Here is a 24,466-nt window from a genome sequence, read left to right on the forward strand (position 1 = left end):
ATTGCAGATGAGTTAAATTACTGCTTTTCAAAGAATGACAGAAAACTGTAAAGCATTTACATATTTTCTTATAGACACTATAATTGCTTTATCCATTCCGTTAACCGTTAACTCTAATTATTTACTGTATTAAATTAAATTAAATTTGAAAAACGCAATATATAGTTATTGTAAAATTGTACATTTTAATGTTTTCAATATTATTAACAGTTGTAATAAATATCAACGATATAGCAAATAACCCCCCGGTTTCACAGACAAGGCTTAAGCCCAGCAAGCAATTTTGCGTTTAAAAGGCGTCTAATAGTCCAAACACAGCCCACACGTCTAGGCTAAAAATATGTCAGTGCCATTGTTTTGTCTCAAAAAGCACACCATAATTTTTTTTTTCTAAGGCATGTTTATAAAAGCTACTTAAATATCCTAATTGAACTAAGGCCTAATCTTGGCTTAATCTATAAGCCCTGTTTGTGAAACCAGGCCAAAATAATAAAAATTAAATAAAATAAAATAAAATAACTGAGTCAGTATCATTCCTGAACTTACGTGTGTTGTGACATTTTGTTCACTTTGGGGTGTTCCCTTTATCTCTACAGATGTAGTAATCCAGTAAAATACTAACAAAGACCAAAAGAGTCAGTTATGCATTGTATTCCTTCCATTTAACAGGAAAAAGTGCCATTATGTTTGTTGAAATTGTAATATTTACCATCATCACAGCTTTGAGAAGCATCACATGGTGTGGGTGCTGCAACTAAACAAGAATAACTTAATATTAGATAAAGGGGGGGGGGGAAATAAGATAGAAAGTGCACACAAAGATAAATCTTTACATTATGTCTTACCGGTCGTGGTAAATGTTTGGTTAATGGTTGTCATCAGTGGTGTTGTATCATTTGTATAGTCAGAGGATGATGGTTCGGGCTTGAAGATGATATTGGCAATGAGTCTATTAATATGGTGCCTGATAACATATAGTAGGATGGAAATGGAGCGTTTGTGCTAATAATGGTATAGTAGTACTTACTGTTGCTGTGAATGTTGTGGAGTTTGTGGTTGATTCAAAAAAAGTTGTGTTTTCAGGTGATGTGGAGATTGTGGTTGATTCAGAAAAGGTTGTGTTTTCAATGGATGTGGAGATTGTGGTTGATTCAAAAAAAGTTGTGTTTTCAGGTGATGTGGAGATTGCGGTTGATTCAGAAAAGGTTGTGTTTTCAATGGATGTGTATGGTGTGTTTTCCGTCGTTCGATTACCAGTGCTGTGCAATTCCGCCGTAACTGTCATTGCTGGGATTGTTGTGCTTATGTTAGAAGACGTGGTTGAGGTTTCCGTCATTGTTGTTGTATTTAGCACGGTAAGAGAGCTTGTTGTCAATGGCACTGTCAATGAGTAACTAGGACTTTCGGTTGTAAAGTTATCTGTGGTTCCTTCAGTCGCTGTTGTCAAATTTATGGCTAAAGTTCCTGCAAATGCTGAGCCGACTGGAGGTCCAGTTGTTGTGGCAGTTGTGTTTGACGTTACTGTAGGGGGAAAAAAATACAGAAAATATGAAATCGCATTAAATGTATTGTTATAACATGCACCATGTTAAAATATACTAATTTAACTTGATAGATAGATATATATTTTTTTTTTTTTTAATGAAGGGCTACTCTTTATCTGTCTATATCTCTTTCTCATTGTCTGCTCATTTAGCTGATTCATAAGTATACGTTGAAATTGGCTTTTGTTTTCTGATAGACTAAAACATGTCCAGCAGGTTGACTGAGCTGTATCTGTATGGTTGGTTCAGTCAAGCTATTGTGTTTAAAAGCGATCACAGCACATATTTTAAGTGACTCAGATACACTCCCATTACAGGAACAGAGAACAATATATCTGAGATGTTCCTCTTAATACTAGTAGAGACACGAAGACAAATACACTCGTCGTCTGAACAAACTGCTGCTTGTACAGTATATACAGCCTAAATACACTGACTGTGGGAAATATGTTAATATACAGTGCGGTTAAAAAAAAAAAGAGTGGATTCAAACCTGGAAATAAAAGGTTAGGATTTAAAAACAAATCTGCAACTAAAAACATTATGATGTACAATGAATAAGAAAGATTTACAAGTATGTAGTATTTCTAGATCACTAATCAGATAACCAGATTTGTGATCATGTGAACAAATTTGGTCATATTTCTTCCACTGAGACACAATGCAGGATCACATGATCATCAGGTTTTATACAAACACTGTCATATAACTAATAATACATGTCTACAAAATTAGATAAATGCGACAAGTATTTTCACTAGATACAGGATACAGGATATACAGGATATGAAGACCTCTGGATCTCCATTAGAAGTCACACAAGCCATTGTTTAATGTTACCACATTGCGCAAATAGACGTTTTACTTTCATCGTCTACCTTTGTTCTATAAACTCAAATGCGGGGTAGTATTGTGGCATATTGGTGAGCAAACAGGAGGACAATCCCTGAAATTAAGTAGAGCTGTATATTGATCACAGGTGTGTCTTACACAAGCACCAGACTTTACCTGGATGGCACAGCAGGAGCAGGACCAGGACCAGGAAGAACACATAATTCAGACGACTCCATCTACTCAATCGTTTGCTCGCCATCCCTCTGAAATACACAGAAAGAAAACTCACTTGGCATGAGATGCAAAGAAATTACTCAAAAGAAACTAGTAATAAAATTTCCAAAATATAGCTGTAGGGAATTGTTTTAGGGAAACACTTTCAATTTTATGTTTATTTTATAAATCCATAAGGCTAAACCAACAGAATTTTCACAAACATTTGCTTAACCTTTTCCTAGTTTGTCAAGAGATTTCAAAGTTAAATCAATAGTGGGAGTGCAGTTAAATACAACTGACCAGATCTAATGTACAGTAAAGAAAAGTGAATGTTATCAGTGATTAGGCATTGGGAGGAAATAATTGATGAATATTGATGAATAGCTAAATTAATAACTTTTTCTTCTTTTTTGGCGCAGTGATTAAAATCTCACTGTAATAAGATCTAAATAATGCAAAATATTTTTTTAATTCATAATTTTAAAGGAAATAAAATGCATTACATATTATAATATGTAAAATATATATCTTTATATTTTCAAATGTGCATTCACTTGCACAACACTCACCAAGGCTGCATTTATTTGGCCAGAAATACAGTAAAACAGTAATATTGTGAAATATTATTACTATTTAAAATAATTTTCAAATATTTAAAAATATTTGAAATCTGTGATGTTAAAGCTGAATTTTCAGCATCATTACTCCACTCTTTCGTGTTACATGATCCTTCAGAAATCATTCTAATATGCTGATTTGCTGCTTAAGAACAACTTTTTTATTATTATTATCATCAATATTGAAGGAACTGTAGGGTGATGGGAATGGTTCAGGTGGAGTGAGGGTTTGCCATTCCCATCACCCTACAGTTCCTTCAAATATTGAATACAGTTGTGTTGCTTAATAGTTTTGTGGAAAACCATGATACGTTTTTGTAAGAATCTTAAACAGATCATTAGAATGTTCAAAAGAACAGCTTTTATTTGAAATAGAAATATTTTGTAACATTATAAATGTCTTTACTTATGATAAATTTAATTGTCCTTACTAAATAAAAGTATTAATTTCTTTCAAAAAATAGCATATAAGCTATTTGACAGTATTTTGATTTCTAGATCAAGTATCAGCAGTTCTACTCTGTCATTACATATAAAATAATGTTATGCTGTTGTTTTTTAATATGGATTCTTTTGATTATGAAACTGCTTAATCTAACTTCTTATCAACAATGATATACAATATACAACAATAATACACAATTTATTTATAGCTAATAACAAAATCACAAATTTACTACCGACACCTTTAATTAACAATAAAAAATGAGTGAACAGTAAACTCATGTAAATAACATGCAACAGTCTATAAAACATTACCAAACCAACATATAAAAAAAACTTTGTACAGTCAGAAGCTCTTTTTTTCCCAGCACGACTACATTTTAATCATAAAATGAAGACAACATATTATATTCAGTCATTCACAATTATAATAAATTAATTTATTCATCACATACCTTGAGGACAGTTGTGTAGACAGCCTGCTGTGCTTCACATGATCTCCACAGACGCACCAAACCATGGATATTCTTCACTCACACAGACAGGTTTCTCTGCTTTCCCACAGAATATCTGGAATCAGCCCTGCTAGAATGTGTCCTTCCAGACTTCAGAAAAATCCAAAACAGACAAAAGTCTCTTAGTAATTAAACACACGGTCAGGTTTGGCTGTCTTGTGAAGTGTATCAGTGAACACTAAGTTATGTGCACCACCCATCTGAACCAAGATTTCAACACACACCCCTAGTGTACTTCCCCTTAAATACTTACCTTGCCCTTAACTTCCCTTTAAATACTTAAAATTGTATTTAATATATATATTAAATACATATATATCAATTATTATAATTATTAAATTATTATAATAATAATAATTATCCTATTTTTCAGTATATATGCATTTATTTAATGCATATTTAGAATGTAAAAAAAAAAAAAAAGTATATATTTTTAAATGGTTATCTTTTTGCGATACTGTGATTTCATGTATCTGTTGTAAATCAGCTCCATTGACTTACAGGTATGGCTGCTTTTAACAGGCAGAGCTTTTAGTTAAGTGGAAAAACCGCTTTGGGTTTTATGTCAGTCAGTGTAAGTTGTTTCACCCACACTTGCATCATAGTTATGACTTTGTAAAACTGTCTTTTCAAACACGGAGTAGGTGGGGTTTGCATCTGGCCACACCTTTCTCATGCTTTGTTTTCAGCTGTTTACTTGTTCATTTGTCTCCATGATGAGAGCAAGATTTAATCTGTATAGGTTTAAACCTGTTTTATATCCATTTCTTTTGTAACAGTCTTTCAGTAATTTCTCTCTATCGTTAGTCTCCTCTTCCTGTCAACTCCAAATCCTCATTTGACCCACCGAGGATGCTACATTCCCTTCTTGCTTATTACACAGTGATAAAAATTTGTGACGAAATGGAACATTACGCAATGCCACAATATTAGATTTAAGTAGCAGGAAGTCCATATTAGAGAAAGCAATATGGTTATAGCAATAAGCTTAATTGAATTCAGGAAGCATTAGTCAACACATTAATTTGTCCCCCACCCAGCAGATTTACTGTATGTATGAGTAATTCATGTACATACTATTTTACTGAATATGCAAATAACATTTCTAATCTGTGTGAAAATAAACAATATTAATAAGGCTACCACTGATTCATAATTTGACCTAATTTGAGCTTGTATGCAGCACACACACACACACACACAAGCACAAATGTGATGAAGTGTTCATACAGCCCCATATAAGTCTGCATTCTGTATTATACCCTTGCATAATTGTATCTTTTCTTTATTTTGCACATATATTTTATTTATATATTCTCTATTATATACCTTTAATATTACCTTTATATCTAAAAGATTACCTTTTTGAAATTTTACTCACAGTTATTATAGTGGCTCTGTTCTAATCTAAGTACTATGCTAATGACACAAATACGAGGCTGAAAACTAGTTGGCACAAAACTGCGCAAAAGCTGCGCATTTTGATGCCCTTGATGACCCTTTCCTCTAGCGCGGAAGTCGCCGTTCGAGTACGGCAAAAACACGAAAAGGGTCCGCTCTGCGTAAATAATTATTCTTTAAGAGTGTATTGTAAATTGTGCACATTCTGCGACCTGAAAATGCATAACACTTTAAAAAACTGGAAGCAGACGTTTGCGGGTTTTGCACCGGATTCAGAGTTAACATGTGGGATAGTGTTTGTGATTGTGCTGTCATGTGTTTTTAGCTTCATACCACATTACTTTGATCTCTCGGAGCACTTTTTCAGTCTGGAGTCCAGTGCTGTCATCAGCGGCCATGGTAAGAGCTGTTTACCATTTATACTTACAAGTACTAGAAGTTACTTACAATTCATGTCTATAACGAATTTGGCAGGCGTACCTTAAACGCCTCAAAATGAGAGTTTTGTGGTTTTTCGTCCATGTCTACTACCTCAGGTCCCAAGTATATGCTAGTGTACTTCTAAACGTTGACAAAATTCCCTTTTAGTACATTTAAAATACAGTCTTGCTTCAGGGAAACTGACCATAAATATTGTTGACAGATTTTTGTCCAAAAAAAAGTGCTAGAATGAGAATGGCCTGCCCACTAATACCACTCAAACGTGACTAGCAAGTAGCATGTTCTATGACTGAAACTTATTATATTGGTAATTTAAACAAACGAGTCATTTAGTTATGCCCCGCCCCCTCTCACTTATGTTAGCCAATCAGAAAATCTGTATTGGGTCTCGGGCAAGGGGTGGGGTTAGCTGAGTGATGGGGCAGTGCTTGTGCATAAATCCTTTACAGCAATTTTTAAACGGTTGAAAGAGATTTAGTTTATTATTATTTTAACAAAGCAATTATTAATAAACAAAGTAACTGCTGTGTTTTACTAGTGTGCAACATTCTGGTTCCAGAAGTAAAAATCATGTTAATTTTCCATAAGGGAATAGATTTTTTCAATGATAACTTATAAACCATTAAAGACAGGGCTACTGTGAGCTACAAGGTTGTTAACTGATGGGATATGCTTTATATATATATATATATATATATATATATATATATATATATATATATATATATACAGACCCTTTCCAAAAAATTAGAATATCATGGAAAAGTTTATTTATTTCCATAATTCCATTCAAAACGTTAAACTTCCATAGATTATAGATTCAGGGCCCACAACTTAAACGATTTCAAGTATTTAGTTGTTTATTTGTACATAATTTATGCTTCCAGCTCATAAAACCCACGAAGCAGGATTTCAAAAAAATTTTATATTACATGAAATCACACAGTAATTACACAGTGATACCATGGTCATTGAACCAGGTTTTGGTTCTTTTGGCAGTGTGGGCAGGTGCAAATCCTGCTGGAAAATGAAGGAAGCATGAAGTGCTCTGCAAATGTCCTGGTAGACGGCTGCGTTGACTCTGGATTTAATAAAGCACAGTGGACCAAAGTCCTCTTTTCTGATGAGAGCAAATTTTGCATCTCATTTGGAAACCAAGGTCCCAGAGTCTGGAGGAAGAATGGAGAGGCACACAATCCAAGATGCTTGAAGTCCAGTGTGAAGTTTCCACAGTCTGTGTTGGCTTGGGGAGCCATGTCATCGGCTGGTGTTGGTCCACTGTGGTCCACTCAACGCAGCCGTCTACCAGGACATTTCCAGAGCACTTCATGCTTCCTTCATTCTCCAGCAGGACTTGCACCTGCCCACACTGCCAAAAGAACCAAAACCTGGTTCAATGACCATGGTATCACTGTGTAATTACTGTGTGATTTCATGTAATATTAAAAATTTTTGAAATCCTACTTCGTGGGTTTTATGAGCTGGAAGCATAAATTATGTACAAATAAACAACTAAATACTTGAAATCGTTTAAGTTGTGGGCCCTGAATCTATAATCTATGGAAGTTTAATGTTTTGAATGGAATTATGGAAATAAATAAACTTTTCCATGATATTCTAATTTTTTGGAAAAGGTCTGTATATATATATATATATATATATATATATATATATATATATATATATATATATATATATATATGTATATGTATATGTGTATGTATGTGTGTGTGTGTGTATATATTTGTGTTTTTTTTGTTTGTTTGTTTTTTGTTAGTTTTTTTGTGAACCTACCCTGTGTTGATTAATTTTTGTCCCCTTTCTTCACAGTCTACAAACTCTTCACCTATTTCCTATACCACAAGAATATGATAGATTTTTTCCTGGGTGCCATCCTGATGGTGTTTCCCTGCAGTGGGCTGGAAAGAGGAATTGGAACTGTCAGATTCCTGTACCGGTCACTGCTGCTGTCGTCCATCAGTGGACTCTTACATGTGTTGCTGGAGTCACTGCTGTTCTCCCCGTCCAGTAGGAGCTCAGTAAATGGGTTCACCCCATTAGCTCTCTCTGTCCTGGGAATGATAACCATCAATTCCTCCATGAAGGCGGCATATATTATGGGCGTCAGTGTGCCTACTGCATCTCTACCCTGGATTATTCTAATAATTATAACTCTGTTCTTTCCAAACACTGCCTTTATTTGTAACGTCCTGGCCATCATCACCGGAATTTTATGTATCCTTAATTCTTAAATGCATGTAATATTTAAGATTTTTTGTTTCAAAATACAGACATGGATTTTAAAGCTGACAATCCTGTGATGTAGTTAAATCAGTGTAGAGTTGTGGATTTCTAGTCTGTTCCTTAACTTAGTACTTTCAGATGGAATGGGATGGTTTTCATTGTTGGAGATGTCAGAATCTAGAGCTTCCGTCTTGGATAAGAAGTTCCCTTTTCGCTTGCTAAAGCAGATACCTGGTGTCCAGTTCATCCCTGCATCGGCCGAAGAACGCAAAAAGCCACTTGACTTCACGTGAGTGATCAGTGAAACTTAAATATAATAATTAACAAAGAATAAAATAAACACAAGACATGGCTCTTAAAAGTTGTTGTACATAGGTCCTTTATAGTCCTTAAAAAGTTTTAAATTCAGTTTTAGCAAATAAAATGTAATTAAAAAGATGGAAATTTGTGGACGGAAAAAACGGAATCACAAAACATCCTAATGTGATAATTAAACTTTAATCAAGAGCGCTGCGTGTTTCAGAGTAAAAACGCAGTAAAAATGTGCCGCTGTTCAATGTTCTACAGGCTTGTGGTTTCAGAGCAGTTCACAATCAATTCATTTATAACAAATGATTGCATATTGTTGATGAATTATGACATTATGGCATGCATATTTTATCTTCCTCATCTTTTGGAACAAGCAACTGGAAGTGAAACAGTGTATTTCGGGCTTGTTTGAAATTAAAAATCCCATATTATGCATAAAATATTATATTATTGGTATCTTTTTAATATTGTGTCCTTGTTGAATTTGATTTTGAATCAAATTTGATTTTAAAACTCTGCAGATACCCTGGTACATAGGTAACTGTGCTTATTTATAATATTTGTAATTCCAGAAACGTTCCACCAGGGTCATACCCAGTCCAGGCGTACGCCCCAGTAAATGCAGTCAATGGTCCAGCTACAGGAAGCCTGCCCAACACATTCGATGGTTGGCCCGTATCACCGTACCCTCAACAGCAGTTCACATTGCCTTCCCCTCTCACTGGAGCCGGCACTGGTCACAATCACGGACATGATCACGGTCATAGTCATAGTCATAGTCATGGACATCACCATGGGCACAGCCATCACACCGGCAGCCCGTGGATGCCAGTGTCCCCATACGCTCAGCATCAGTTCAGACCTCCGTTTAACATAACAGAGCAGTGTTTCAGTGAACTACCTCGGCCAGGAGTGCCGTTCACACCTCAGGTCTCGCAGTCTGAGTCTGGAGTGCCTGGATTTCCCACAAATCCTCCTGGAACTTCTGTGGCATTCTCATCCTAGGGTTTTGATGCCTTATCTGCAGTTTTTTGTTGTTTGTTTTCTTCTTTAGATACCTCATGTCTTGTTCCCAGAACTCAGAGATGCATCCATCTTTAATACCTGGGTGATGTTTAACTTGTTCTTTATTTATACAGTTGCCGTTTTGATACAGAACATTTTTATCTTTGTGTATAAATGAATAAAACCTTTTCATATATATGCATTTTGTGCATTTTTTATATTGCAGTCATTTTTTTATGCACGTCCAGACAAACAAATTTTTAGGCCAGCCAGTGTTTGTGCATATTATATTAATTTTCAAACATTGCATTAAAATCACAATGTTGCACAAAACATATTTGATATCACAATGACAATTCACTTCCCAAGCAAGTTTTATTAAGTTTTAAAATTAAACAAATGCAAGCTTTTTCATTAAAAAAAAAAGGCCATAAAACCGTAATTCTCGACCTTTTTTTGCAATTGCAGCTTTGGCTCACCAGAGGGATGAATTGAGGAGTCAATAATCATTTGTAGAAATCTGTGGTAAATGCGTACCGATAAGGAGAAACATTTTGAAAATGAGAGAAGAACCTACATTTCTTTTCATAAATGCACCTGTTACATATATTTAATATATTCCTCCAGAATAAAACATTAAAAATTGACTAACAGAATGTAACACTTCACCCAATAATCGAGGTCATGTTTGCATAATTGCTCGTTCATTGCTACTCAAAACTAGTGTGAAATAATGCATAGAGTTAAGATGAGTGGCAGAACATTTTGAAAGCACAAGAAATAATAATTAATGAATGTCACAATATCAAAAAAACAAAATTGACCTAAAATGGTGAACACATTGTAGTATGTTTTGTACAATGTCACAAAAACAAATTCTAAAGTTTTACAGTACGTCACAAAGTGATAGTTGCAGTATTTTCACAGAGAGATAAAATGATCAGTATGACAGAACACATGAACATTCTTTATAAGGCCTCACTCAAAAAAGAAGCAAAGGAATATTTTGCATCCTTGACCTACATTTGCGTATACATCAACATCCAACACCGCGGTCCGCTTAGGGTTCAAATTCAGTCAAATCAGTTTCCTGTTACAGTAGGTTGAATATCATAAACTCATCTAAAGGAAGAATGTTAAACTTTTGTCTGATGTGGGAGTGCATTTTTTCTGATCTCGGGCCATGTGCATGATGTTAGTTGATCAAAACTATTGTTTAAAAACCGAGACAAACAACCTGACAGCAATACATCAGTCCAGGCAAATTTGATGTTTTAGCTCTTGCTTTTGAAGAAATAATCATCTGAGGTAAAGTGGCAAACATTGGTTTATCAGTAAGCTTAGCTCCAAACGTCCTGAGAGTAACGGCCCTTGGTCATCAGCTTCTTGAAATAGTCCACAGCTTGAGTGTGTGTCAGGCCGCCCATCTCCTCTGCAATCTCATAGAAGGCTGTGTGAACATCCCGAGCCATGTTACGTGCATCTCTGCAAGGACAAATATTCACATTAAATATGCATGTAATTATGACGCTGGAAAGAGATGCAGTATTATATTGAAGAATGGCACTATTTACCACGTTATGCTAGCAAAATCATATAATTACATGGTAACACTATAATTATTTCAAGCTGTTTATTGTTCTAGTACGGACTGTTCTCATAAGAATGTTATTCATCTATTCAACATGTGGTAGCAGAAACTTCTGGTTCTTACCCACAAACATAGATATGGGCATTATTTGAATGAATGAGCTTCCACAACTGCTCCTTGTTTTTCTTCAGAAGATGTTGCACATAGACCTGCAAAAACAGGATAGTCCACAGAATTACTTTTCAGTTTCTTCAAAACTTATTCTGATAACTCTGAAAACTACTGTAAGATGCTGTATCCACAACAAAGACCTGTCATGTTTAGGAAGATTAATAAGTGGGGAAAAAAGAAAACTAATATGTACACCTTTAAATTTGGATGCAAATAAATTTGGACGCCATCTTTAAAATGACGTTGGTCACTGGTAAGAGTGGTTATGGTTACTGGTAAGAGAATACAGGCTTGACTCCCGCTGCACGTTCATACAGACAGTATTTGAGACACTACTGTAAGTTTCTGTTTGAATGGGACATTTCGAGACTCACACCAGTAAGAAAATGCGGTTGTCAATCCCAGTGTGAATGTAGCCTTAGATCAGATTTGCGGTCATCTATCGCTCGCTCAAACACCTTTTCACAAGATGTAAAATAAGTCTTTGATGTCCCCAGAGTGTGTATGTGAAGTTATAGCTCAAAATACCCCACAGATATTTTTATATAGCATGTTAAAATTGACACTTTTTGAGGGTGAGCAAAAACACACCATTTTTGTGTGTCTCTTTAAATACAAATGAGCTGCTGCTCCCGACACAGAGGGCGGAGCTACAACAGCCTGCACTCACACAGGCATGCACTGAAACTTTCAAAAACTTTTAGCCTTTTATGTTCAAACCGGAGTCAAAATGTTCAAAGATAGAGAGACTCAAGAAGAAGTGATAACATGTAAACAACATTTCTGAATGGTTAGTTGATGAATTTATGTAGCTTATGTGTAGTTATTTTCTGGTCATTGATTAGCATATTCTGTCTTCATAATCTATAAATTGTGCTCTGGGGGCGGGGTTTATGTCATTTTTAGGGTTCGTGATGTCACTAACCCGGGAGGAATGTCTTGTAGTCCCTACCAGCCATTTGTTGTAGTCCTTAAAAAGTAATTTCTTTAGAAAAAAATATCTCCCTTTGATTTGAACTTTGAGCATTGTAACTTTGCAACATTACACACTAACTAAAGTTAGAAAAGTGAAATCATAATCAACCACCCCTTTAAGGGTCAAATACAGTATTGACAACCGAATTCTGTTTCTGTGGCCTAAACACTAATTTAATAACACATTTAAACATAATATTTAGCAAATCTTAAAACATGTATCTATTATACAATATAGTCATATTCAAACATTAAAAAATAATTTAATATATAGTGGGGGAGTTTTAAACTATTTTTTAGACAATAATATAGAATTTTAACTTCAGACACTTGTGGCGGCCATAACATGGCAATAACTTATTGCTATTAGCAGGATTTTAATTTCAGCACATCCATATGTCACTCACCTTGTGCTCCTGGTCTCTGGAAAAAGCAACGTTAAGTTGTGTCAGCACACCCGCCCTCTCAAAATCCTCCAGTTCCTGCTGATAAAGGAAGTCCTCGTTCCTATGCCGACAGCCAAAGTAAAGTATCGTCTCACCAACATCCTTCCCTGCAACAGAGAGCAAAAACTGAGTGAGATACCTTTGCTTTATTATGGTACACATGTTGTGTCAAAGCAAGTTTCAAGCCACACCTTGATCCTTCTGCCATGCTCTCTCCTGGATGAAGCCCATGAAGGGGGCGATGCCAGTTCCAGGCCCGATCATGATTACAGGATTACTGGCTTTGAAAGGCAGGCGGAACTGGGATCTCCTAACATACATGGGAACGGTGGGCTTGTGACCGTTATCAGTCACATCTTTGTTCTTGAGCCAGTTGGTGGCCACACCTTTGAAGACTCTTCCTGTCTTGGTGGTGTACTCTATCACTACAGCACAGATGTGGATAGAGCTTGAATGGACCTGAAAATAGAATGAACAAAGTTAGAGCCAAAGTCAAAGTTTTCTGATTCAAGGTATAATATCGAAAAACTGCGGATTTGACCTTGCCGGAGGAGGCGATGGAGTAGTATCGAGCCTGAAGTCGAGGCAGCAGCTCACACAGGTGATCTATAGGAGGGTTCAGGGAAGGAAGATCCTCTAGAATAGCCAGTATGTTCCTCTCCGAATCCACAACCCAACTCTGGTAGAGAGCCTAAAATGAGCAAACAGTTGGTGAGAAAATACTTGTGAGGGCTTTTACACTGTTCTTTCATCATTTAAACCTCGCTTTTAACCCCGGCTAAAAGAACATTTCGTACTTGTAATTTAAAAGCGGGGTTAGCATCGCTTTTAATCAGGGAACCCTCTGGAGCATTTGCTGTGTTAACCCTGCATTGCAGCACCAAACGTTTACAGTGGTAAACGTGGTGTTAGAATGTTAGGACTAAATGCTTAACAGATATCCAATCACGTTCCTCATATTCACAGAAACACTGCACGTTGTATAAACAGTAGTTTCAGCATTTGATGGTAAAAAGGTACAGTGCAGTACAGGTAATAGTACAGTCAGCAATGTATAACATGAGGATGCACAATGCTAGAGCTTTTATATATTAAACAGGTCATGTGCTGCATTCATTAAATCAATGATACTGACAGACACCACAAAATATGTAAATAAGAGCGATAACCCAGGGTTTAGGAATGTACAGTGTGAAACAGCCTCTTATGAATACCCATTATGGATTAATTATTTAATTATTTCAAGTGTGAAAAACCCTATGTTTACTACAGACATTACAACAGTGATTATGACATGATCCAAACCTTTCCTTCAGAGGAGGCAGACGCCATCTTGCGCATGTTCTCTTGTTCTTGGGGATCGGAGGCGTACTGCGCCAGCTCATACAGCACATTTGTACGGGGCATGTTATTGATGTCAAGGTAATGGGTCAGCGCCGTGCGGTATGTGGTTGGACAGGGGAATGGATGCTTTTTATTGGACTCCTCTGCAGAATTGAAACATTATTAGCAACAACTGCATGTTATAAATTGCATGACTACATAACAGAGAATAAAATAAATCTATCTTTCATACATGTCATCTCATATGCTGATTATTTAATTTTGATATCAATTTCAGATATTAGTATATACCATCCAGATTTTTGAGAGAGATTACAGTATCGAGATCCACTCCAAGTCTTTCTCCTAGTCTGTTGACCACCGACGCATCATTTGTGGGGTAAACAGCAACATGGTCTCCAGCATCATATCTGCCAGGTTTGGTAATCAATTTATTAATATGTGGATAAAATAAAAATAAATAAATAAAAACCTGTACACTGCATCAGTACATACTCAATAGTAAACAACATACTATGTACAGTCTGCATGCAAACTTTCTTTTGAATGTTATACAAAAAAAATTACAGTATTGCTATTTGTAATAGTGATTTCATTTTCATTTTAAAATGCTAATATTGTAGAGATATTGTTCAGATTGTTGAAATCAATATCATATCATGTACACAAATATGAGTGAATCTCATGAACACAATCAAGAATATGGGTTTCAACCCTTAATCAAAATAAAAAAGAAGACATTATATATAATATAAAGTATAATGAAATATTTGTAAATAATAAAATCAATAAAACTGTATGTATATTATATGGAATGGGATATAAAAATAAATAATAATGCTAACATTTTCTAATAATGAACTGCACTTCTACAGCAATTTTTAATCTTAGTTAATGTTCATTTCAACATTTACTAATACATTCTTAAAATCAAAAGTTGTATTTGTTAACATTAGTTACTACACTGTGAAGTAACATGAACAAACAATGAATAGCTGTATTTTTTATTAACTGACGTTATCAAAGATTAACAATCACAATAACAAATGCATTGTTCATGGTTAGTTCATGTTAGTTAATACATTAACTAATGTTAACAAGTGAAACCTTATTGTAAAGTGTTATTTTCTTTACACATAATATAATTATGTAATATATCTTTTTTGCTTTTGGGGTGATATGTGACCTGGAAATGTTTTCATGAGTCAGTTATTACATGTACCTGATTTTAGAGTCAGTGAGATCTAACTCGACGTGCATCAGATGACGGTTTCCTCCTTTGTTCAGCTTACGATTAACATTCACAGGTGCAAGGAAAGGATTCTTTGAATCAAACGGTCTACACAGATCAGAATGAATAATGCAATCAGATACAAAGCGTTTAAAATTTAAAAATCCTAGAAATTAGTTATTCACAAAAGATTACACAAACAGGAGGTCATTTTACAGACTAATCTACAATAGAAGCATTAAAATTAATCTCTGATCAAGGATGAACAGTGGATCTCTTAAAATGCCTGATGCGTCAACCGATCGCTTAGTTGAAAGGGTTGAACTCACGGTTTCTGTGTCTGAAAGCTGTTGAGCCTCCCCATCTCTCCGGCGTAAACTTGATTCATATTGATGTCATTATGAACCACCAGTTCAAACTGGCGAATGCTGAAAGAACATAAAAAGAATTGGCGATCTCATCCCAGCCTGCTTTTAAAGCATTCAAAACACCTATGATGTTTAATAAGATGCAAAAACCTATTCAAAGCAGGACAGGGGAAAATTTTGTAATGGAAGCACATGATAAATGGATTTGGTCCCTCTAATATGGAGATGAGACACTGAATGTGTTGTTTGGCTACAAAATACCCATCAAATAAACATGTTTGAACTAGATAATCTGATACAGCTGGTCTGTTCTTTCAAATTCTACAATACCGTGCCTATCAATACAAGACTACATTCTGTTGAAAAATAGTGATTAAATTACAAGACCAGCACATTGAGTTTAAAAAATAAAATAAAAATAAAATAAAAATAATACCAGCTGTCTTCTCCCGTGGGCTCCACACCGAAGAACTCACATACCGCAGGCCAAAACTGCTCCTTCCAAGAGATAAAATCCTCCTCCAAGCTTCAAATGATTTAGGATTAAATAATTAGGACAGGCAATGAAAATGACTTAAAACCAGATCTGTTATCTACTTCAATCCAGAGTTTTTATTCACTCACTTGCTGTCGTCATCTCCGAGGCCCAGGTCAAATACCCTGTTCCCACCAAGTTCAACAAGTCTCTTGTCTGTGTACTTGCCCGTGGCGTTGTAGTGCTCATATGTTTTATTACCTAACCCAAACACCTAAAAAAAAAAGAAGAAAAAAAAAAAAGGCAAAAGTCATTCAGTCTCTGCAAGCAGACAATAAGAAACAGAACACAAAGAAATAATCAAAACAAGCAAAACTTTAAAGGCTATGCATCAATTAAACACTAATTTTTATTCTTGATCTTTTGAAATGTTTAATCCTCTATTAAGTTGAGCTTAAACATTCACAACTTCCTCTCCAGTTTAAAAAGATCTCTTACTGAAACTGAGATACAAAAAAAATTGACTTTAAAATATAAGTGGCATATATACTCACCAGCCACTTTATTAGGTACACTTGTTCAACTGCTCGTTAACAGCAACCAATCACATGACAGCAACTCAATTCATTTAGACCATGAAGAGATGGTCAAGACGACCCTCTGAAGTTCAAACTGATCAGAATATGGAAGAAAGGTGATTTAAGTGACTTTGAACATGGCATGGTTGTTGTTGCGAGACGGACTGATCTGAGTGTTTAAGAAAATATCCAGTGAGCGGCAGTGGGGTATACTTTCTTCGCACACCTTGGGCTCCTTAGTACACTACCTATTGAGCATCGTTTAAACGCCACAGTCTACCCGAGTACAGAGTGGTACAGGTATGACATCACTTTGTAAGCCAAAACATGGAAGCGAGTTAGCATTTTAGCACTTCTGGTTCCATCGTCCCGAAGTCAATAGGTTTTTTGAATGGGGTTTTGGTTAAATGGCTGAAATAAGGTCTGTGGTGAACACAAGCTCAAGACACTTTCACGTTTTATTCTGCGACATAAAAAACATCAGTAGTACCCCAGTCATGATTTTTTTTTAAGCTGTTACGTGTCTTTAAAAAGGTGGTTGCTAACAAGTGGCTAAATGGGACTACAGAGGCTGTCGGAGAGATTAAGGCTTCAAAATTCATAAAAGTTGTGTTTATCTGTGAAAATTATCTTGATGGCCAAAACGTGTAAGTATCAAAATACTTGCGATAATCCAAAAGCCTATGGAAAGATCCTATTGGGTTTTTGTTTTTGCCGGTTGGCCTAGAAAGTGACGTCATACCTGCACGACTCTATAGTTGCTGACCATGTCCATCCCTTTATGACCACAGTGTGCACATCTTCTGATGGCTTCTCCAGCAGGATAACGTGCCATGTCACAAAGCTCAAATCATCTCAAACTGGTTTCTTGAACATGACAGAGTTCACTACACTCAAATGAGCTTCACAGTCACCAGATCTCAATCCAATAGAGCACCTTTGGGATGTGGTGGAACAGGAGATTCGACAAATCTGCAGCAACTGCATGATGCTATCATGTCAATATGGACCAAAATCAAAGAATGTTTCCAGCACCTTGTTGAATCTATGCCGTGAAGAATTAAGGCAGTTCTGAAGGCAAAAGAGGGTCCAACCTGGTACTAGCAAGGTATACCTAATAAAGTGGCCGGTGAGTTTATATTTACGATTAAAACTCATTTCAATACATTTAACTGAAATGCAAAAGAATTATAAATATCCTGTGCTCCTTATAACTTCCTCAACCTATCTAGCCCGTCCCGCAGTCTTGTAGCACTGTAGACACACTGCAGTGATGTTTCCAACCACATGTTTTATCACGCTGTCCCACTACAACCACATAAAAGAATCTGAGAACTCCAGGCTGAAACCACAAGGCTTGCATCCAGAATACAGGTCCAACTCAAGCGGAGCCTGTCTCCAGAATCAAAGGAACAGAAGATCCAATGATCAAGTTCCATCTGAAATAGTCCTGCTAAGAGAGAGGTTCCGCTGGGATGGAGCTCAAGCTTTGTTTGGCTAGGCCAGATGTTTCCATTTGGTGAGGGAGAAGTGATGAGGATTCCATGGGCCCCTTAACTATGGGACAGCCTCGGGCGCAGGCTAGTTAAGAACTTCACTGACTGCTCAGGAAATAGGTACCACTCCATAAAAAGGCCAGGAATTTTGGAGGGTGCCCATAGATGGAAGATTGTCCTATGCAATCTCTTGAGCTCAGTTTATTAACCTAAAAAAGAGACACATTTGCTTCCTATGTACTATTCTGATGTTGGTTTATTACTCACAGCAAAATTGACCCCCTCTAGATCGTCATCAGTCCCTTGCATCCAATCATAGAACTCCTGAGCGTTGTCTGTGGGGTCTCCCTCTCCATAGGTTGCCATGCAGAACACAGCCATGGAATTAGGAATCTCTTTCAGTCTAGACAGCTCGGACTGTGAATGGGAGATAATGACTAAAGTCAAAAGAGTTGAAAAAGAATAGAACCGTTCTGATCTTGATTGATTGATTTCATTAATGTTTATCAAACAGGCAGCAATAATGGCTAAAAGTACCATGTCATACTCCTCTGGGTCAGCGGCCATCCCTTTCATGCCATAGCGTTGGGCATCTTTTGCCAGTCTGTTAGCAAATTCCTCAGCAGTCCCCGTTTGGGATCCGTAAAACACCACAACGTTTCGGTTCTAGAATGGGAAGTTACAGAGATATAGAAATCAAACATAATGAACTTTCTTTCGTTGTTCAAAAAAGTGAATTATTTACCAATTATTTAAACTCTTTAGAACTGGACTAGATTTCTATGGAGGTAAAATGTTTCTAGAAATCTCACCGTTTTCTTCATTTTCTCAATAAAGCTGGTCTCACGTATTTGTGGCGTTCTATGAAAAGAATTAGGAAGAGAGAGAGAGAGAGAGAGAGAGAGAGAGAGAGAGAGAGAGAGAGAGAGAGAACACACATGTGAAAAGGCTGTAAAGCATGCCAGGCCAATTCTTTTGGTAATGAATAGGGGATTGAGCCTTTCATTTCTTGGCCTTTTCCCACATAGGAGAACTTCCTGAAGTTCACACCCCTCTGAGAGCACCACAGCATTAGAACACGTCTGCTTTCAGTCATTGTTCAACTAATGAAAACCACAACCTTTTATGCAAAATCAATGATGAAGAACAGAAGGTAGAGCACAAAGTGAAAAAAATCTTTGTTTGATAAAAAGTTTGATACATTGAACCTACGGTTTCTGCTATTTTTAAAATGCCATTTATTTGATTAAAAAAAAGTTTTTTCCCCCCAAAATTTCTTAAATAAAACAAAAAAAAACTACATTTTCTAAATAAAATGAATACATGAGCACAATATATTTTTATACATTTTATAAATATTTTTTACTCTTAAGAAAATTTTTCAAACACATGATGTTCTTTTGAACTTTCTATTGTTTCTACTGTTTTCAACATCTATAATAATAAGAAATGTTTCTTGAGCACCAAATCAGCATATTAGAATGATTTCTGAAGGATCATGTGACACTGAAGACAACTGACAGAAATTCAACTTTGCCATCACAGGAATAAATTACATTTTAAAATGTGGTATTAAAATAGAAAACAGTTATTGTTGTAAATTGTTATCTTTATTCACAATATTACTGTTTCAACTATACTTTTGATCAACTAAATGCAGCCTTGTTTTTTTTTGCTTTTTTTTTTTACATCTTACTGACCCCAAACTTTTGAACAGTATTGTCCATTCATTCAAGTGAACAAGTCAATTACATTAACTATCAAATTACTAAACAACCATCGTTGCACTGGCAAGAAATCACAGTGCAAATCAATGGAGTCCTCCCCTATACTTCTCTATAGTTCCACATTAAAGAAACAATTTAGTCATTCTCTTTCAGAATCCATGCAGCATTCCACCAGATTAGAACCTCATTTTGCCACTGCACACCACTTTGTTGCAGTGTAGAAAGACTAAACGATTAATTTAGAAAGCAATTCCACAAAATCATAAATGGCACCCAAAATATCCATCACAACAGAAGAAACACAGAAAACGAAACATCCGTTTGTCCCGGACTAACCTCTCTGCGGCGGCCAGTCTGTCCTGAGGCAAAGAGAACATGCATCCCATGACTGGGGAAAAGACGCTGTCCTTAAGAGTTCTGCATACAGAGCACTTTCGTCTCTAAAAGGTTTGGATCAAGAGCTCAGACAGCCTTAGAAAGTCCGTAAAAGTTCATTAGGAGGATCTGTAGGAAACGCATAGCTCTTCAGAGCAGGGAAAGGGGGCGTGAGGCAGGCAGGGGTCTGAGACAGGCTCTCGTACACGCTCATTCTCTGTCTCTCTCTCTCCTGCCATCTGGCCAGAGCACAGCGTTGCAAAGCAACATGAATATATAACATTTCCCATGGATCTCTACTGCACAATGCTGTTAGTGAACCCATAGACAATAGACATCCATAAAATCTTGAATGTTCCTGCCAATGCAAACACAAGGAGTTCATTCCCTCTCTTTCCCAGCCTAATAAAATAACAACGACCACTAAAACAAAAGCCAATATAAATTTCTAGATTGAATTTTTTGTGTTATGTGTTTTACTGCAGATGTCACATAAGCAATGCATTTGATTAAAACAACTAAAGGAACAAGAGTAGTGGAGTGGTTCAAGATGGCCTAAACTGGCAGCAATCCTTCAACACAAGTAATGTGAACCAGGAAGCGGAGAGAATTGGATGTGGTTATCCTTTCCTGCTCTCTAAACATCTCTTCCTGACACTATAGTTCTTTAGTTACACATCATTTCCTACTGCATTCTTTTTCTACTCTTTACGTATTGATGCTGTTCCTGTTTTAGCAATGACAATGAATAACTGGTGATGATAAGTGATTTATGTACAAGGAAAGACTACCGTTCGAAGGTTTGTCCAAAGCATTAAAACAGACCACTTTTGAAAAAAGTATCTTATACTCACCAAGGCTGCATTTATTTGATCAAAAATACAGTAAAACAGTGTGAAATATTTTTGCAATTATTACAACTGTTTTCTATAAAATGCAATTTATTCCTGTGATGGCAAAGCTGAGTTTTCAGCAGCCATTACTCCAATCTTCAGTGTCACATGATCCTTCAGAAATCTGTAGTGTACCTCAAAGCTTGAGTCATCAGGGCTTTCATTGTTTACAAGGGTGAATAGGTCACAAGTTTAACATACAACACTACAATTGACTAGCAAGGATTATGGGAAGCATTCAGGAACAATAACATCCTGTGACTCCATCTGAACAAACAGTGCTCATTTTCAACCTCATATATCCCACCATCTATGTTTATTGCACAGCTCAGTTTAATGTTTGATATCACCAAACACGGCACTGATGCTTCTGTTCAGCATTGTGAAAACCAAACAGGAAATTAATTTACCAACTTGACGCATCTATGAAAATTCGTAAACAAAGTAGTCTAGCTGTTGACACATAACCAGGGTGTATATGAACTGTGTCTCAGCTGCTACAGACCATAACGCTGAGACAGAATGTAACGCACGCACATACTCTGGGTCCCATGATGTCAACACTTTGCAATGCTGGAACCCATGACCGACCGAACCACAAAGTGCTTTAGGAACGAGACATGGTGCAGAAACGATGCTTTGTTCAAACAAGGCCAAAGGTTTACAGGGAGAAGAACTATAAACTGGCCGTCCAACAAAAATATTAGCATAAATTTGAGTCCCATAACACAGTTCCAGCCATGGACTGTAAAGCAAAAGCTCATTTTGTTTCTTTATTGTTTGCATTTATACTTTTGTGGGGTGGAACACAGATATTGTGCTTGTGTTTCACAAAACATGGCTCTGACCAACATTTTAGCCATGCAGAAAAATTTGTGTGGGAGTAATTTCCCCCCCTTGAGGACAAATGAAGGGGGGAGGGGGGTTAAAATCAGACACTTACACAGCAATGAATGTCCTCATCTCCGGAATAGGCTCTGGTTGTCTTCGGAAGAAGAACCAGTAGATAAGCAATCCTGCGATTAGAGAGAAGAGGAAGACGTCCAGAGAGCTGAGGAGAGGCTCCGGAGTCTGATCCTGATCGGAGAGCAGCTGGGATTCAGCGTCCTCCATTTTCACAGAAATCAGAAAGCAGATATGTCTGCAAAAACAGATTGCAAAAACTTTCATCACTTAATACTAGTTAATAATCGACTAAAGTAACTCTGAAAGTATTTACTGACTCTAAAAAACAACATCAAGACATATCACTTTACACAAAAACAGTCTTCACTTCACATGCACAGATACATACATAAAACAGTCACTTACACTGTACATTCTATCTATCTATCTATCTATCTACAAATTATTGGTCAGGAAATTAGCTACATTTAAGCAAATGGACTACTTAAAATGCCAATGACGTCTCAGAAAAATATCAAAGACAGAACAAAGTTTTTGGCAGAATATGGGACGTTGTCTGTGGAGTGATGAATCACAATGAACCACAAGTTCATGGTGATGCTCCAGAACAGTGTCTTTGAAAATCTGGAGAGAAAAATAATAACAAATGCATCTCTACCACAGTGAAGCGCGGAGGAAGAGTGTCCTTGTGTGGGGAGTCTTTTTAGTACATGAGAATATTGCAGAATGGCTTGCCTCCCACAAATGAAAAGTTGTTATCTAAAGAGTAATGATCAGATGATGTTTTTCTCCTGTCAATGCTCCTGCCCAAATTGCAAAGACAACCAAGAAGTGGCTTGAGAACAAGTCCATCAGGCTCATGTTTTGGCCTGGTCAGAGTCACATTAAACTCAAATGAACTGAAAGACATTTTTCAGCTACTCGTGAACTATTTGAAACTATTAACATTGAGCGGAACAATAACTCTTCTTCCTGTAAAAAGCTGTCTGCAAGTAGGGGAAGGCTATTCCATGCTAAGTTACTTTATCTACAATATTTGTGCAAATTCTTGCCAATTTCCTGACAATATTTTTGTGATTCAAAATGTTTAGAAAATTATAGGACCACTAAATATTTTGCCATATGTGGCTTGGCCCATTTAATTTTTGCCCAGGAGTGTGTTATATTTATAGTTTAGCAAAATAATAATTAAAAATTATACATAAACTGATTATTTAAAATTCTTATTTGCATAGTTTATGGCCATGTAGGTGCCTGTAACTATGCAAATAAGAGTAGCCTACTGTACGTTGTCAAAAACAATACCAATTGGGACTTTTTGTCATGTTGTGCCCTCTTTTGAAAACTCAATGTAATTACATAATGATGAGCAGTTACAAAACACATTTTGAAAGACGGTCGTGAATTTCTAATAAATTTAAATTCGTCACCTCGTTTCCCAACAAAGAAACTTTTATCGCTCAAGCTATAAGTTAGCGCGTTACAAAACAAGCGTTTTGTAACACGTCTCTTAAAAGTAGAAGTATAGTCCTAACGCGTTTTTTTTTTTTTAATTGGACATTTAACATGGCGTTGTTTGAATACTTCGACGTATATTAATATGGTAAATCATTTAGTATCGCGTAGCAAAGTTAAATTGTATAGCATCTGACACTATCACTGTGCCATGCTATTAACGCCATAGTACTTTTTGTACGGGCAGACGTATATACACAAAATGTTCACTTTTTGTTTATGACCTCAAAAACTGATTGACAATACAATGATTGGCAATAATATCATTAAAATTCAACAGTTACACAACACTGAAAAACATACCTCCGGTTAGCTGGAGGAGCACGGCGCACAGCACTAGCATACGTCACATAGATACGCCGGCCGCCGGGTTGCCAGTCGCACGTTAAAATATCCCTCGCGGATCTTAACACGTTACTAACAGTTAAAAATTGGTCGTTTAACTTTGAACATATTCTACCTTTTTGCTTTGTTGTAATGTTTTGTACGTGTTGGTATGTTCTTAAAAAAATCGTTTTATTCTGACTTATTTGTCCATTACAGCAGCATTGTTTTGTTTTCCCACTCGTGAGAACTGAGGGCTCCTGTCTGTGAGCCTAATTATTCTGGGGTATTTGGGAAGCATAACAGAGTTTAGTTCAAATAAGAAAATAAGAGAATTAAAAGTTATGCAGTTATACTCAATGAGATGAATTCTTTACTGGCAATGTGCTTTAAAGGGATAGTTCGCCCAAAATAAAAATTCTGTCAACATTTAGGCTTCTCACCCTCAAGTTGTTCCAAACCAGTATGAATTTCGTTCTTT

The 24,466-nt window shown here is 36.4% G+C and overlaps 3 protein-coding genes across 4 annotated transcripts in view; 1 reads left to right on the forward strand and 2 right to left on the reverse strand.

The window, feature by feature from the left end:
• Window positions 1–4,372, reverse strand: part of LOC307152708 (uncharacterized protein) — a 16,461-nt gene extending 12,089 nt beyond the window's left edge. The window contains exons 1-6 of the mRNA XM_079861558.1: window positions 4,111–4,372; window positions 2,553–2,641; window positions 1,028–1,521; window positions 846–924; window positions 710–754; window positions 547–617 (exon numbers count right to left, since the gene is read on the reverse strand). Of these exons, the coding sequence (XP_079717684.1) occupies window positions 547–617; window positions 710–754; window positions 846–924; window positions 1,028–1,521; window positions 2,553–2,641; window positions 4,111–4,175 (843 nt within the window). The 5' untranslated portion in view covers window positions 4,176–4,372. The remainder of the gene's footprint in view (window positions 1–546; window positions 618–709; window positions 755–845; window positions 925–1,027; window positions 1,522–2,552; window positions 2,642–4,110) is intronic.
• A 1,306-nt stretch (window positions 4,373–5,678) lies between these two features.
• Window positions 5,679–9,691, forward strand: rhbdd2 (rhomboid domain containing 2). The gene is made up of 4 exons (XM_079862323.1): window positions 5,679–5,970; window positions 7,843–8,247; window positions 8,395–8,545; window positions 9,138–9,691. Exons 1-4 carry the CDS (start codon window positions 5,790–5,792, stop codon window positions 9,568–9,570), a joined length of 1,170 nt encoding a protein of 389 aa, XP_079718449.1. The 5' UTR covers window positions 5,679–5,789; the 3' UTR covers window positions 9,571–9,691.
• Window positions 9,676–24,020, reverse strand: pora (P450 (cytochrome) oxidoreductase a). Of its 2 annotated transcripts, XM_079862321.1 has the most exons (16): window positions 23,965–24,020; window positions 22,184–22,381; window positions 19,058–19,106; window positions 18,783–18,911; window positions 18,513–18,662; window positions 16,321–16,445; window positions 16,133–16,222; window positions 15,658–15,756; window positions 15,320–15,436; window positions 14,389–14,507; window positions 14,059–14,240; window positions 13,295–13,444; window positions 12,945–13,212; window positions 12,715–12,860; window positions 11,285–11,370; window positions 9,676–11,055 (listed from the first exon to the last, which is right to left on the reverse strand). In XM_079862321.1, exons 2-16 carry the CDS (start codon window positions 22,351–22,353, stop codon window positions 10,911–10,913), a joined length of 2,025 nt encoding a protein of 674 aa, XP_079718447.1. In that variant the 5' UTR covers window positions 22,354–22,381; window positions 23,965–24,020; the 3' UTR covers window positions 9,676–10,910. The 2 variants fall into 2 exon arrangements, with proteins under 2 accessions (XP_079718447.1, XP_079718448.1); XM_079862322.1 differs by lacking the exons at window positions 22,184–22,381; window positions 23,965–24,020 and adding an exon at window positions 20,309–20,581.
• Between the last annotated feature and the right edge of the window lie 446 nt (window positions 24,021–24,466).

The sequence above is a fragment of the Squalius cephalus genome (assembly GCF_949319135.1).
Source record: "Squalius cephalus genome assembly, chromosome: 24".
In the NCBI taxonomy this organism is placed as follows: domain Eukaryota; kingdom Metazoa; phylum Chordata; class Actinopteri; order Cypriniformes; family Leuciscidae; genus Squalius; species Squalius cephalus.

Bases quoted from the DNA above. Each gene is read 5' to 3' on its own strand.
- pora (XM_079862321.1), bottom strand. From the start codon at position 22,353: ATGGAGGACGCTGAATCCCAGCTGCTCTCCGATCAGGATCAGACTCCG. The intron at 16,446-18,512 runs GTGAGTAATAAA...TTTTTTTTTTAG, and splicing joins TAGAGGGGGTCAATTTTGCT to GTGTTTGGGTTAGGTAATAA. The intron at 11,371-12,714 runs GTGAGTGACATA...CTGTTTTTGCAG, and splicing joins CCAGAGACCAGGAGCACAAG to GTCTATGTGCAACATCTTCT.
- rhbdd2 (XM_079862323.1), top strand. From the start codon at position 5,790: ATGCATAACACTTTAAAAAACTGGAAGCAGACGTTTGCGGGTTTTGCA. The intron at 8,248-8,394 runs GTATCCTTAATT...TAGTACTTTCAG, and splicing joins CATCATCACCGGAATTTTAT to ATGGAATGGGATGGTTTTCA. The intron at 8,546-9,137 runs GTGAGTGATCAG...TTGTAATTCCAG, and splicing joins AAAAAGCCACTTGACTTCAC to AAACGTTCCACCAGGGTCAT.